The sequence below is a fragment of the Colossoma macropomum genome, unplaced genomic scaffold (genome assembly GCF_904425465.1).
Source record: "Colossoma macropomum unplaced genomic scaffold, Colossoma_macropomum, whole genome shotgun sequence".
Lineage (NCBI taxonomy): Eukaryota > Metazoa > Chordata > Actinopteri > Characiformes > Serrasalmidae > Colossoma > Colossoma macropomum.
Genome location: NW_023494803.1, coordinates 28,054,350 through 28,069,711, shown reverse-complemented (window position 1 = coordinate 28,069,711; position 15,362 = coordinate 28,054,350). Strand labels below are relative to the sequence as shown.

General features: G+C 40.4%; 1 protein-coding gene across 5 annotated transcripts in view; it reads left to right on the top strand.

Moving 5' to 3' along the window:
• Positions 1-15,362, top strand: part of kiaa0586 (KIAA0586 ortholog) — a 137,672-nt gene that overhangs the window by 54,237 nt on the left and 68,073 nt on the right. For all 5 annotated transcript variants that reach the window (XM_036593555.1, XM_036593552.1, XM_036593554.1 and 2 more), the window contains 4 exons: positions 7,275-7,347; positions 8,601-8,891; positions 11,525-11,693; positions 12,794-12,979. In XM_036593555.1, the coding sequence (XP_036449448.1) occupies positions 7,275-7,347; positions 8,601-8,891; positions 11,525-11,693; positions 12,794-12,979 (719 nt within the window). The remainder of the gene's footprint in view (positions 1-7,274; positions 7,348-8,600; positions 8,892-11,524; positions 11,694-12,793; positions 12,980-15,362) is intronic.

Below are 15,362 nucleotides of genomic sequence, written 5' to 3'. Positions count from 1 at the left end.
GATTGCAGACTCACAATTCAAGTGCCCTTCTATTTGTCTATCAGCTAGAAATAATCTTTGACTGGCAGAGAGAGTGTGCAATTTATATTGTGAGTCAGCTCTAGGCCAAAATGCAGAGTGAATATGAATTATACTAAAAGAAGAAGCTCCGCCAAATTTCATCACATCATGAATTTAGACTGAAGTTCGGCCGCAGTGTGCTGCCATGCATCCGGCCGTATCACTGATAGATTATGTCACAGTGAACTCCGTAGAGGTTTTGTTTGTTTGTGGCTTTTAGCAAACTGCAGTTAGAGTGAGGTGGAGTGACGGGGGATGAGAGGGCCGCTGCCTCAGTAGCTCTGTGGGAGCGGCGCAGAGGCTTTTATAGCAGGAGGTCAGACTCAATCTGAGCACTCAGCCTGCTCTCAATGTGACATTAGGCCGGCTCCCCCAGGCGCGCTGCCGCTAATGGTTTGTGATGCGGCGAGAGGCGGATTCGGTGTGAGCTGCTGGAGGAGAGCCGGAGCAGCCGGCGGAGTGCTAAAGCAGCAGTTTAAAAACTGAAATGGAGAAGGCTGCCCCAGGACTGCTGTCTGCTGCTGATGATACTGAGGAGGGGAGAGAGGGGAGGGGTGGTAATAGTCCCCACTGGCTCTCCTGTGGCTGAGAGCTCTATCAGTGTGTAGGCATGGGAAGATCACAGTGAACACACACTTAACAGCAGTGAATCTTGCCTTTATTAGGTGCTACGTTTGTCGGGTAATAGTGCAGTTTTGTATCTTTTTTTGTGTTTCTGTTCATCACTCTCCTTTCACTACAAAACCCAGCATGTATTACACAAATATGTCACACACCATATGACAGAAATCCCTCACGAGAATAAAGAAATCCACTGATGTGCCACTGTTGTAGAGGCTAATAAAAACAGACATGATTTTTGGCTTCCAAGCCTTAACGTTAGCTGTCTGGCTTTCTTCTGCATTAGCCTGCTAGTGGAGGAAAAAATTACATTTCAGACATCCCTCAAAGCAGTTTTTCAGAGTCCCTTGCGCCTTCAAGATACATCATCAAAAGTGGGGGGTTTCTTGTCTTTAAACCTCTGTCTAAAATCTCACTCTTTACACTGTTGTGGCACCACTGTAGGATGTGAGTTGGCATGCTTACAACAGCTGTAGAAATGGTTACATTTTTTATTTTGGCCTGAGTGTCCGTTTAACATATTAAAGATGAACCATGTTAGACCAATATGTGACCTATATATTGATCTATATGTTCATCAAAAAACTGCTGTATTTTGGCAACTGAAAATGCAGAGCCTGTAGCCCAAGTGGCCACTTGCCTTTTTTGTGTGTTTTTCCCATTTAAGAAACCTGTTTGAGTGAGGACTAATCTAATCAGACAAATCACATTTCTTGGAATTTGTTAGGTGTAACCACTGTGATATTTGATGGTGTGGTGATGACTCTGGTAACCGCCTTGCCAAGCTGGTCCACCTGGCATCATGGATGCTGTTCTGTTAGCTGGAATTTTGTATTATCACTGTGTGAAACAAGGTCTTAAATATATAATAGTGTTAAATAAACTGATGTTACACCAAGAGGCTATCACGTCAGTAGCTAAATGGTATTTAATTAAATATCAGAGCAGGTGACATCAGAGCCGACCAGCCAGCTGCTGGACCACCAACGGCAAAATTCTTATTACTGTTTTTAATAAATATTTCCTGTTTCAAAGCAGCGCTTGTTTTTGGTACTGAAGGTACTGAAGCATATTTTGCAGTGAACATATTCCTGTAATACTGGCCACACATTCTTAATTTTGGCCATAAGATTCTTTGGCTTGGTGGCCTTAGTGGACATTGCATTAATCTGTCTTCCCCTGCCCTCAGCTATAGCTGTTGCACACATTTTCTTCATACATACGATCAGGAATACTTGGAGAAACTGACTATTATATAATGAAAGTGTGTGCAAAGGACTTTTTAAGTGTTGTATTTTCTTTATTTTTATTTCTTTATCTTTAATTTTATTTTATTATGTTTTTAATTCATTTGCTTGTGAATTTGTTTTCATCAAAATAAACCTGGATAGCCCTTCTATATGTTAATTTGTTATAAACTGATAAAGAAAATGAAAAACATTGAAACCATTGAAAAACTAGGCGTCCCAGATGTCTGTCAGGCAATCTGTATACCTTAGTAGAATGCTGAATGATGCGAGATGAACTGAGGGATCTTTTAGCCATTTGGTCTGCTTAGAGCAGACTTTATTTGGAACTTTTGGGCCTCACCATGGCTAAACATCTGTGGGGTCTTGGTGGCTCCCCTCTGACACCTCTCAAACCCAGCCTGGTATCCAAACCCTCAGTTAAAAATGTCAGCCCCAATGATAATTGTCTCCAAAATGGCAAGCACAATCAGCTCTGCTCCTAACGTGCAAGCATGAAAACACAAACATGCTGATTGATGCGGCTGCCGCTCCCTGCTGTAATGGCTTTGATCTTTTCCTCCGCTGAAAGGTCGCAGGGATGGAGAAGCCAGACACTGCTTGCACGTACTCACTCTCCTCCTTGCGGGTTCCGCCCTACCGTCTTCCACGCTGTAGAGGAAGCATTTCTCGTCACGCCTTATGTGCCTGGCTTGATGGATTCATTCATTTGGGTTTCTGACATTGCAAAACGAGGCTGAAGTAAGATTTTATCCCTGCCATCCATTTCACTGAATTATTAATGAAGCCATTTGCAAACCTGAAAGTTCCCAACCTTTACTTCATCATGTTTCATGGCTAAAAAGTTGTAGCCCACCTTTCTGTGGAATAAAAATTAGCACTATCCAACTCTGAATTACTTTGTAATTATAGCTACCGTCTGTGTTGAAAATCACATGGAGCACGGTGCATAATTCAACAGATGGCCAAGACCACCTTTTCGGTTTACTTCTTGGCTATGGTTTGGTGACTCTTCTTGAGCTTTGCTGTTCTTGTTGCTTGCCGTCTCTGATCTCTTTCTATTCTCCATGTTATTTAGCTCTTGCAGCTGATGACATCTAATGCCATGTGTTTCTCTTGGGAAGTTGGAAGTGGGAAGGCAGAGGACACCTGGTTTAACCTGAAGATTAAAGAACCCTCTGATTATTCCATTATCCGTTTCCCACTTGTGTCAACTCTTCCCCTGAGAGCCCTTGTTGCTTTATTCTTGTGGTAATTACAGTTATTGACCAGGCCAGGATCTGCTGTTGACCACCCAACTGATGTCCCATCTTCTGCTGAGCACCAAAAGTTTATCACTCTTCTTAATCGCTTCATCAAGGTCTTTTATTTGAAAAACATTTTCTTTCTGATTTACACATCTTCTACAGCTGATTCTCTTTATTGAGTGATCAAGGCTTGTTTCATAATTTAAAGTTAGTCAAGAGCATCAGGCAAATCAGGAAGATGCACATAGTAATCTCTAATAATTCTTCATAATTCACAACACAACTGAGGCATCTTAATGAGCATCTACCATTGAGTGCAATGCATTTCAGACTCCTTGAACTGTGCCTTGGCTTCTGGCATAGTTAGCAAATAATTATAAACACATCCATATCTTTTGGAAGTCTAAGAGTGCTGTTACTTTGGATCGTTTTATTCTCGCTCCTTTTGTGCAGTCATCTCTGTGAAGAAAATGTGAATGCGTCATTGCGCTGCAAACTCTTTATAGCTCATTTTCCACCTTTTATTTCTTCAGTCCCAAACTGAGGAGCTCAAATATTCGGCATAATAAGAGCTTAAAACGGCCTCAGCTGGAACACGGCGGTGTAAAAGGCGAGCAGCCCATAGGGTTAATTGAAGGTCATTTCAAGCGCTCGGATCAATTGTGCTCCATTTGGAATCACGAGTGTCTTCAAGCATCATCTGATTAGGGGAATCCATCACGCTGCAGACATTTGACAAGAGACTGAGCAGCGCTGCAGCACACAGACAGGTCGTTGATGGAGGTAGAATCTTTTTGCAAGAGCATATATGTTTGTGTGTGGAGGGCTTGTCATGTGACATGAGGTGGGAGGCTAAATGTGAGTGGAGGGCTACTGTTGGGAAGGAAGAGTAAGGGGGATCAGTGAACCTCCATTTTCCACAGCCAGCTAAGCAAGGCTGTATGTGTGCACAAGATGTTTTTAATTACAAGTGTAATTAGTGTATATTTTTTTTTTATTGATTTGCATTATTAACAATACTAACAATGTTAGTATCACACAGCTTGGGCCTGTGCCTGGTGACTGTTAACCGTTACTACGGTAACAGCACCCCAGTGATGGTAAAAACTCTCTTACCTCTGGTTTAAAAGAAAAAAAAAACACTGGTGATTTGTACGTGGCTCGCACAATAATTTCCCATCCTTAAAAATAGCAAAACCCTTTACGTCCAAACTTTGACAAAATTCTTTTCTTTCACTTGGGTGTCGCATTGGTGTCACCTTGTGGAATATTCTAAGAAAAGGACACAATATTGACTCCACAGTTTTATTAGTTAAGAAAAAGAGTGGTTGCCACGGGTGCAAGCAGAGGCCAGGAAACATTTACTGATTGCCTAAAATTGGTTTTCCAAGGGCAACCGGGCAACCAATAGTGTCGAGCGCTGCAAATATTTGTGACGATATTATTAACATGAAACGTAATAATAATAATGTGACAGTGTTATTTTTGGAACAATGCCAAACGCTACACATTTTATTCCTTTGTTGGCATGTCAGCACTCAGCACTCATCAGCACTCATCAGTGCTCAAACTTTTCATGTGTTTAGGGCACCTATGGGCCAAAAAAAATTCAGGATGTGCTTTTAGATGTAGAAAACTGTCTAAACATAGTTTAGACAAAATCATCTTTTCATTCCAATCAAGACTATTTCAGGAACATGAAGCAGGTTTGTTGTTGCAAAATGTATACAGAGTATTAGTAAATACCTGTTTTATGTGGGGATTCCCCATCATGATCCAAAGAATTGGAATCATGCCGATCCAGGCATACTGTAATGAATTAGATATCAGCTAGTTTAAGCCCAATCCAGTTCCAATCCTTAGTTTCTACTTGCAGCACTGTCAAAGAGATGACCTAAGCAATGACCACTGTGGAACCATTTTACAGTGGAAAACAAAAACTTGTACTATCTACAGCACTGGTGTTTTAACTGTGCACTAGCCAACAGGTACTTGCGAGTAAGAGGCTATTACTCTTCAAGTCTGCTTTTTGCCACTTACTGCAAGCATCATAGCACCAGAAGCATTCACCTTTTGTTATGTTTTTCACACACAAGTCGAATGGATAAAAATGAAACTATTGCGGAAATGCTCTGCTTTACCAGGGGCCGTGCTGCTTTCACTTTGTGTCAGTAGAGACAACACGTTCAAAACTGAGAGAGAAGAGCAGGCTTCTGGGCTGCGTTACAAAAATATGAAATCATAGTGTTTTCACACTACTATAAAATGGATACTTTACATAAGTAGGCCACAAAAAAAAACAAACTTGCAGTTCAGAGTCTTTACCGTTATCTCCCTATCACTAATTAAGTGATTTCACTGCAGAATTTTAGAGTAACTTGTATCCAGGTCAGCAGGGAGTTCAATCAAATTTGATCATAAGCCAATATTAAACACACTATAAGATGGTCATTAAAAAAAGTAGGCCATAAAAAAACATTGGTCACATTATACACATGCTAAAAATTAGAGATGTACTAATATGGGAACTGTGGGTTGATGCCGATGCATACATTTCATGCACGGCTGCCAATGCCAATACGTACACATTTATACAATGAAGAAATTGAAATGAGACTGTCTGTGTTAGCATTACAAAAAATGTAATGGTAATTTCTGTAGGACTACAAATGCAGTAAAAGAAATAAAATTCAACTGGGCACAGTAGCCCAGCGTCTTCTGGAGTACAACAACGATATCATCAAATATTGATTTGAAATAACGGTCCAAAATAAACATCTGATGTTATTCTGTGTTACTGCTGTTTTACTGTAGTATTAACTGGAAGCCTAGACTATCTTACCTGAACTGTGTGGCTTATTATCAATGATCAGGCATTCAATGAATGTACCGATACGCAAAAAACCTGGACTTTGTCTGGACATCCTTAGTTTTATTTTAACAGAACTTGCTCATGTATTTTTGTATTATCTGTACTAAAAATGACAGCAAGAAAACTCAGTTCAATTTCAAAAGAAGACAAAGTGTCCCCAGACTTTTGATGGCCAGCGTACATGTGTTTGGTCACGCCCACCAGTGTGTGGAGTATTTCTAGAGGTTGATGGTGGATGTTAGAGACTCTGTAGTGTGATGTGTGTTCTATGGCCAGCTGTTTGTTTCTTTATTCTGGCACACAGGCAGAATCTGTCTGCTCTGCCCAGAAACAGTCCTGTTCACCTGGCATCCAAATGAGCCACTCTGATCCAATAGTGGGCTTCCCTAGCCACACTGGAGAGTGTGTGTGTGTGTGTGTGTGTGTGTGTGTGAGAGAGTGTCAGTCACGGCACAGTCCCAATTCTACACATACCCAATTTCCACCCTCGTGTTCGCTTCTGCGTTAAGCGTTCACTCCTTGAATCGCATGCGGAGACAGAAAGGAGGAGAAAGAGGAAGAAAGAAGGAGAGCGAGTGCAAAAGAGTAAAGGGAACACTTCATGCTGGCTGGCTGTTGGCGCAGTCTCCTCCGCACACAGAGTGAGTGGGAGAGAGCGGCATTTGGATGGAGTGTGTCACTCTCTCTCCCCCTCAGTCTCTGTGATTTATTCACTGCAATAAGTGATGCAGAGACAGGCTAACAGGCCAGCAGACAGCAGGGCATTAGCATAATGTGTGCTGTAAAGGGGTTGCTAGAGCATCCTGGGTGTCTCTAAAAGATATATGGCACATTTAGATTAGCTCTGCCCGCAGATATCACTCCTCATTGTGATTAATGCAGTATTGTCATCTCCAATGCTCGTGAACCAAATGTATAAAGGGGCTAATTGGCTGCACTATGTGTTGTGTTGTGTTTATGCCCAAAGTTCACCAAAATAACTTGTATTTTTTTTAGAACTTCTTTCTGGCCTTTTTTACAGAAAAGCAAGAAAGCAGAAAAAGACAAAAGTGTGCCCAGAGTGGTGCAACACCGGCTTGATAAATGTTCAGCTAGCCGAGACAATTGTTCTGCTGAGAATGATTTTTACCTGAATGCTTGTTGTGGTGAAAAATAAAACCATGTGAGTGAGGATATGTGAGAGTTGCCTCTGAATACTGAAGGCCTGGCCTGTGTCCTGCCCTGCAGGGATGCCAGCAAGGAGCTGAGAATAAAGAAGACTGTTGATGCCTGGATCAACACGCTGAGCAAGGAGATTCAGGTGAAGCTCAACTCAAACATAACGTCCTATTAATCATTTAATACCACACACACACACAGTCCAAATACCCCCAGAAGTAGTACCTGATGTTTTGAATAATTCAAGTGTGGTAGATCACAATTCATCATTTTGTAATAAAATTAAATAAATTGAAATAAATTGGATAAAGTGCAGCAATAGGATCTGAGTCATTTGACACACTTTGTAACTACTGCTGATTGAATTTGTCTCTTTATGTACCTTGCTAATTTGTATACCAAACCCACAATGTTTTGTCTTAGATCGTACTAGAAATGCAGTGCTTGAGTGGGATTGTAAGAGTAGTGTGGGTGGGTTGAGGTGTTTTATATTGTATCTGCAATTTTAGTACATGTAACCTTGATACAATGGGAAACAGCAAATAAAAATACAGAATTTTTTTTTTCTTCAATAATCCCTTAGCCACATATCCAGATCATTTCTGATTTGCCAGGAACCTACAGTACAACTTTATTTACCCGGTAGTTATATATATATATATGTATGTATATAAGATTGGTGGTTTAGATTATATTATATTAGAAATACAGAGAAAATGGTACACCTTACAACCATGCAAGACTGGTTGACCACTGAAACTGTCACATAGACAAACAGAGGCAAATAAGCAAAGTTAAAAGTTTTACTTTCTTCAAGAGATCAAGCTCCACTTTTGCTTCAGGTATGAAGCATTTTGCACAGAAACTGGACATTCTGAGATGGGAGAAAGGTTTTTTATGAGTGCAGATTTGTGAACCAGGAAATGCAACCGACTTCTTAGACTGAAATTTGGAAAATATCAGATTTCCTTGGAGATTTCTTTGAAAAACTGAAACCAGGTTTACCCGGAAGAATGAAAGGTGTAATATAGGCAAACGGTAAACTCAATAAATACTGAGAAAAATATGTTAGATTTAGATGCTGTTGTGTAATTGTTTTTTTAAATATGTTTTCTGCTTTTTTTCCTGACAGTGAAAAAATAATAACTTACAACTTGTACTTAATGGGTGTCTTCACTGGAAATTAAATAAACAAAAGGGAGGTCTCTCACTGTAATTATTGCATTGTAGCACCAAACACTGTTATACATATCTGGTAGTGCTATGTACTTTAATATCCAGCCTGCAATATCTGTACCAAACATTACTTGTATTACTACATATTTGACTATTAATTATTAGGCACTTACTGAACTGTGAAGTAAAGTGCTGTTGTCTTTTCTCCCTGTGTGCCAGGATGAACTAGTGCACCCAGGCTCCACTGCACGGTCGAGAAGTGTGGAGAGAGGCAGCGGGGCAGCAGCGGCCTCAGCGCAGCGAGACCAGGGCAGCAGGAACATGAGCACAGCTGGGGTTGGGAAGGGGGGCAGAAAGGTGGAAAGAGAGGGGAAAGGAGCTACTGCAGTAGCAGCAAGAAGAACCCACACTCAGAGAGAGTCTATTAGAGCACAGGCAGCGAGCACACAGCCATCCAGCCAGCAACTCAACTCCTCTCTCAGAAACAAAGCTGAGCCGCAGCCACAGGCGGTGAGTGTGTTGGCACTATCACTCTCAGTGCCATGGCCACACAATGCATCACAAACACTCAACTTGATGCATCATCACCTGATTTCACTAATGAGCTCTTCTCACTAACAAAGAAGGGAATCTAATTAGTGAAATCATGTGTAGTGGTGCTTGTTTGGAACAAATACCAGTAGACACTGCAGCACTCGATGGAACATATTGCCCAGGCAGTGTGTCATAATGTATTCGGCACAGTCTGTCATTAAAACGCACTGGTCCCAGTGGGAACTGAGCAAAATTATAGGTTAATAGTAGGGCTGTCAAACGATTAAAATAATTGATCGCGAGTAATAGCATCATTTTGTGTAGCTAATCGCAAATAATCATATTTCTCTTTTCAGCAAAAATTTCACCCTAAAGAAAGATTATCTCCAAAAAAAAGCAGTATATTATGTTGTAGCTATATGAGTGGTCTAAATGTGCTTCATCACAATTTATTTATCACTTTTGATAATATTTCAGTAAAATTATCATTATAACAGGGTTCATATAGGGTGGATAATATGACGATATTTTATTGTATTGTGATAAATTATGTCACAGTATGCTTTTCATATTGTGGATATCATCAGTTAGAGCTGGACGATATGGCAGAAAAGCATATTGTAATGTAATTTACCACAATAATAACAATAGATTGTCTTATTGCCCAGCTCTATCATCAGTACTTAAAGAACATGGACCGGCTGCATGTTTTTATTTAAAAGAGCATAATTTGTCCTGTTTAATTGGATTTAGTGCAACTCAGTATGTGAAATGTTGAATAACACTACTGGTGCATTCAAACTGTTCCAACTAATTAAGCCTCAGAAAAACTGAATATCATGATGCAAATTTCATAGCGCAAAAATTTCTTTGTGTGTCACAATGTCATATTGTTGCAGTATCACCCAGATCTGAGTTCATATAAATCCTCAACAGGAAAATCATGTGAACCCAGGGAAAACATGACAATAAAGTGAACAAAGATTCCAGTTTTCACCGCAGACGTCTGATAAGAGCAACAGTGGCTGCATATTCCCAACAATAAATGTATGCAATATGTATTTTACATATAATCAGTGATCCCAACTTCTCTGTCATTGTAACCTCTAGCTCTTGCTCTCATTTATGAAGCTTGTTGATACTTGTTAAAGTAGAGTCTTTTGAGGGTAACTAGAGCTTTCCATTTTGCTATAGCTCCAGTTTACTACTCATTGGTTTATCTAAAGTTCTTCTGCTGTTACTGTCCAGCATAGCCTGCCAAAGCTATCCTCCACTGCTGACGTTACTGATATTACTAACATTGCCATCATCAACAATGTGATTTACATACTTAAGATGGCCCGTACTTTGGTGATTAACAAATTCATGGCATGACAACAGCTAGAAATAAGTAAAAGAGCCGTTAATGGAACTTCTTGCTCTTTAAAAGCTATATTTGAACGTGAAGGCTACAGTCACAGAGTCACAGCAACATAAAGCATGCAAGCAGCTGGGCTTCAGTGTGGAGCTACGGGTGGTTTGAATGTTCAAACTGCGAACATGCGTTATCAGCTTTAAAAAATGAGTGGTATTAATAATTTATCACATTAATTAATGCGTTAACTTTGACACTGCTATTTAATAGTGTATGAAAGCAGAGCAACAGAGGTCATTGTAGATTTTCTCTTGCTCCTGCAATTGGACGAGAGGGCTGCAGTCATGGCAACATATAGTGTTTAAGCAGCTGGGCATCAGGTTGGAACTGTGGGTGGTTTAAAAGGTCAAACTAGGAAGATGTGTTAACATTGTTAAAAATAAGGTGTGACATTAATAATTTATTGTTTCTAAGCGTTATTAACGCATTAACTTTGACACCGCTGTTTAACAGTATGAATGCAGAGCGGCAAGGGTCATTGTAGCTTTTTGCTACAATAACCATCTTATCAGTTTTAATCTGACAGTGGTTTGGCTTTTTTGTGCCTCTTTGTTGCGGTTCACTGCTGTGTATGTGCTTTACTTATCGACACATCCAGACAGCAACACAGAGGCTACACTCGCAACACTGTGTAATCTGCCCATCTGGATGCAAACACAATACCTCAGGACCCTGCACTGTCTCTGCTGCGCTTTAACTAAATGAGGTGTTCTCAGCGCCCATATGTTGCCTCCCACATCGATTTGCTATAAATAAGAGTGAGCAGACAAGAGGCAGTGCTGCTTATCTGTGTTTGGCCTGGGCCTGCACTGCGCTAATGGCTGCACATGTTTCCTGGTGTCGGTGTAAAACACACCCAGCCTAGCAACGTCTCCCGTGGCTGAGTGAGTGGTTGCCGTGTAAAGTGCAAGGTCTTTTTATTGCCCGACAAAAACCGCTGTCATGAGTGCTGACAGCTAGGCAAAACAACTAGCTACATAACAAAGGGAAGTGAAGAGCAATTTGGATGTTGACACTAAGGGCTTGACATAAAATGGGTTTTTATTTATTTATTTATTTGCTGCAGGTTGGTTTCTCCTTATTTTCCCTTAATAATCTCTGTTAAGTACACAGAAGGACATTTAGTATGCCTTTTTTTAATATTCTTTACAGCTGATGATTTTGTATGGTTGAGTGCATGTTCCTTTTGTCCCAGTCGGTGGTGCCGAGGTCTGAGGGTGATGAGGAATACTTGGCGAAGATATATGGGAAGGCCCTGCACGAGGGGCATCGACGTACATTGAAGAAAGGACCCTACCTCCGCTTTAGTTCTCCCATTCCAAAATCCAAAAGCCAGCGTCCTAAAGTGATCGAAAGCGTTAAAGGTAAGGCATGTTCACTGCAGTGAGCTTACAGAGCTCTGGGCTGGCCACAAATCCCACGCTGCTCCAGCATTCAGCCACAAGAGTTTCGTCTCCAATGTACATTCTAGTGTGTAGAATACCAACAGATTTGGGCTGTGACCCCTAGTAACAAATGAGTTAGATCTGAGTAAGCATACATGACTTAAAGGTTTTTGACATTCTGATTGATCACAGAGATGTCTAGAGACGTAAATCTCTTCATAATTTGATTCAATTACGATTCTTTAGCAAATGATTCAATCAAGAGATGTCAAGTGTTATTTTGTTACAATTTAGAATTATTTTTGAGAAAATACAGCACAGGCTACTGTGTAAATAATAATGTACACAGAATAAAGACATATAAAATCATGAGCTTCCTAAACTGCTGTTCAAACAATTATTAAAATGTTTACTGAGAAAAGTAAACAGAAAAAAAAGAAAATCTGCACTAGAACAGTGGAACTCCAAAATGTGGAGGAAGCTTTAATGAACTGATGAGTTCAGATTTGAAATTCAGATTACTTGGATCATGAGAAGCAGAAAATGCAACCAACTTCTAAGACTGAACTTCAGAGATGTGGAAAAATCTCTCAGAAAGCAAGTCTCCCTAAAAGAGTGGAAGCTAAATGTTAAAGGGTGGATACACTAAATACAAATTAAATTTATATTATATTTAATTATTGTTTTTTTCCTGGTGCTGAAAAATAATTTACTAAATGCTTTTTTTGGCTAGAAATTCAATAAATGAAAGAGCAGTTTCTGACTGCACAACACTGCACACAAAAAAGATCAAAATAGATTATATCCAATTCTGACATTCCAAAATGCAGTTGATTTGCCAGTTTTACATCTATGCATCACAGTGCATCAATTCATTTTTACACCCATAATAGTGTCCCTCATTTTTAGCTCCTCTGCAAATGTCTTCAAAAGAAGGAAGTGTTGAGTAAAGCCATGCAATTAAGTTGTCAGAAATTCTGTTCATAAAGACCCTCTTTCATTTTCTCTTTTATAACGTATAGTGTAGTAGCACAACCTTACTGCCTCTTTCACTTCCATTCCCAATCCCTTTGTTGTAGGCGTGAAGATGAAGTCCTCCAAGACCCAGACTAGCGTGTCTGGAGCTCATGATGTTTCATCTCTGCTGCAACCTGCAGTCTCTGAGCCCCAGTACCTGTTCAGTCCCAGTGGCCCTGTACAACAGCAGCAGCAGCAGCCTGGATGCCCTCTGCATGGCTTCCTCATCCCTATGGCCATCCCACTGGGTAAGCCCCAATTTTTCAACCACCCCAGAGCCCATCTGCAGCTTTGATTTGACCATATACACTCACTACAAGTAAAACACAAGTTAAGTACGCATAAACTGAGTTTCCATTCAAACGTGAAAATGGCAGTTAATCAGTGTTTCTATAAGTTACTGTTTTGCGCAAATTCATGATAAGCTTGTGACATATGGAGCGACACAAGTGTCTCGATCAAGGTGTGTGGCATATACAATGAATATAAGTAAAGGATAATAAGGGATTTGAACCTTTATTAGCTCTCGGTAGACCGGTTTTGACAGCCCTCTTTCTGATGTACATAGCTCTAGCCCTCACAGTTTGGAGACACCATGTGGAGTGAGCAGTGGCCCATTTAATGAGGTCTGAAGTCACTGTCCCACTTCGCCATCGCCCACCAGAACCCTGGGAACATGACCAGGGCAAACGGTTCTGATGGGACAAATACTTTTGTTCCCACTAACTCACTGCTTGTTTGAAAAATCTTTTTTCATCACCATTTTTCATGTTTCTCCTTTATTGATTAACCCAAATCTCCACCTTATTCAACCATAAAAAACGTTTTAGGCTATATTTATTTTTCAGTTTGTGTCTTTTCCATCCCGTCTAATTTATGCACATTTTATGCACAATTCTCAAAGAAGAGGTGGATGGAAAATCTGTGGCTTCAGTCATATAACTGCTTCAACTACTTATTGCTCCCAGACTCATTAGGTTCTAAAGTCAAGGTCATTAGATTCAGACTTAATAGCAGTCTTCCAATGTCATTTCAGCAGAGACGTTTAAGAAATGGAACAATGCTCGTTTGAGCTATTTTTCAGCAGGCGTGCGCCTCAACGATACTGCATTAACCTGCTGTGGGTCAGTGTAAGTATCTCTGCCTCTTAATGACTCTACATTAACAGCTGTTCCAGCTGTTTGCAGAGTGCAGTGCCATCATGGACTTCTGTCCACCTCACAATAAAGTAGTGTATTCCAGCTTGACCCAGACAGCCCCCACATGCTGCCACCGTAAAGCTGCCCTTCTTATGGCTGACACTGAGCACACAGCAGCATTAAAGAATGGACTTAATTAGACAGACATTTTAGCTGTGTGAGTTTAGCTCTTAATTATGGCTGAGTCTTTGCTCCTCTAAAGCCTCCCTCCCTACGCTGCACTATTTTAATCACTTCACTGTCAGGGACTTTAATGCCCTCTATTCCACTCTCATTTCCCCAGTTCAAATCACCATGAGCTACGTCTTATGACTGACCTTGTACTGACAGAGGCAGTTGCGCTTATTAGCCAGGCCAACCACATGTATAAAAGCATTTGTCTGCTTTACAAACCAGAGTTGGGGCAGTAACAGCAAACAGCCAACTGAAAACATTTGCAGACAGACTTACCATTATTTGATAGTGTTCTCCTTTTTTCCATTTCAAGGACTCTGACCTCTAGGGTTAAAATAGCACACTAGTTTGGTTCTGACTGCATTGAAACATGCCTCTCTGTTAAACCTTCAGTGTACAGCTCCTATAATGGAGTGGTGATGCAGTGCTCCTAATGAAGAACGGTATCAGAAATGGAATCAAATGGTGAGTGATGTCGCTTGAACAGCAGGAGGCTATTTTGCGTGTTATTGCTTGGCAGCAGAGCTGACCTATGCTCTGGGATGTGGCAGTATGAACAAAACCACCTCTAATCACATCTGCAATGCAGTAGCTGTCATCAGAGTGCGAAAAACACATCCTGCACTGTCTGAAGAACAGGTTTCCCTCCTTTAACACAGCCACACATCCTAATCCGGATGGACTGTCATATGAGACGTTGGAAATGGGAATTGTTGCTCTGTGTGTTATGTTGGCATATAAAGAGGCAGCAATGTACTGGGTAGATGATCAGGTCAAAAACAGGTGGTCCTCTTCATTGTTCCACGTTAATATTTCTTTGCAGTAATGCTTTCAGCGAAATTAAATTTACCCAAGTTTGGTTTGCCGTGTCTAGCACTGTCTTTCTAATGTAAAACAGAATTGATTAAAGCTGGATAGGCAGCAAAAATCTAATTTACAGTTTCCCCCCTTACGCCAAATGTACTCAGTTAATATTTGTTTAATAATCTGACATGAAATGAATGCAACTTGTCCGTCACCTGAAATGTAGCTAATCAGACAAGACATGTTTGGTATCTTAAATTTGTTTCATTACTTTTGCACTGGAGCTACAAGGCTTATGTAGTTAACCAGCAATGAAAGTAATGGTAGCACAAATTAGCGTCTTCCAAAATGCATGCTAAAAATAACCATATTATCCATAACTTTGAATCATGTCATGCTATTCTAAAAGTATAAAAAATAACAAATGTAAAGACACAATTAAGCATTTAAAGGG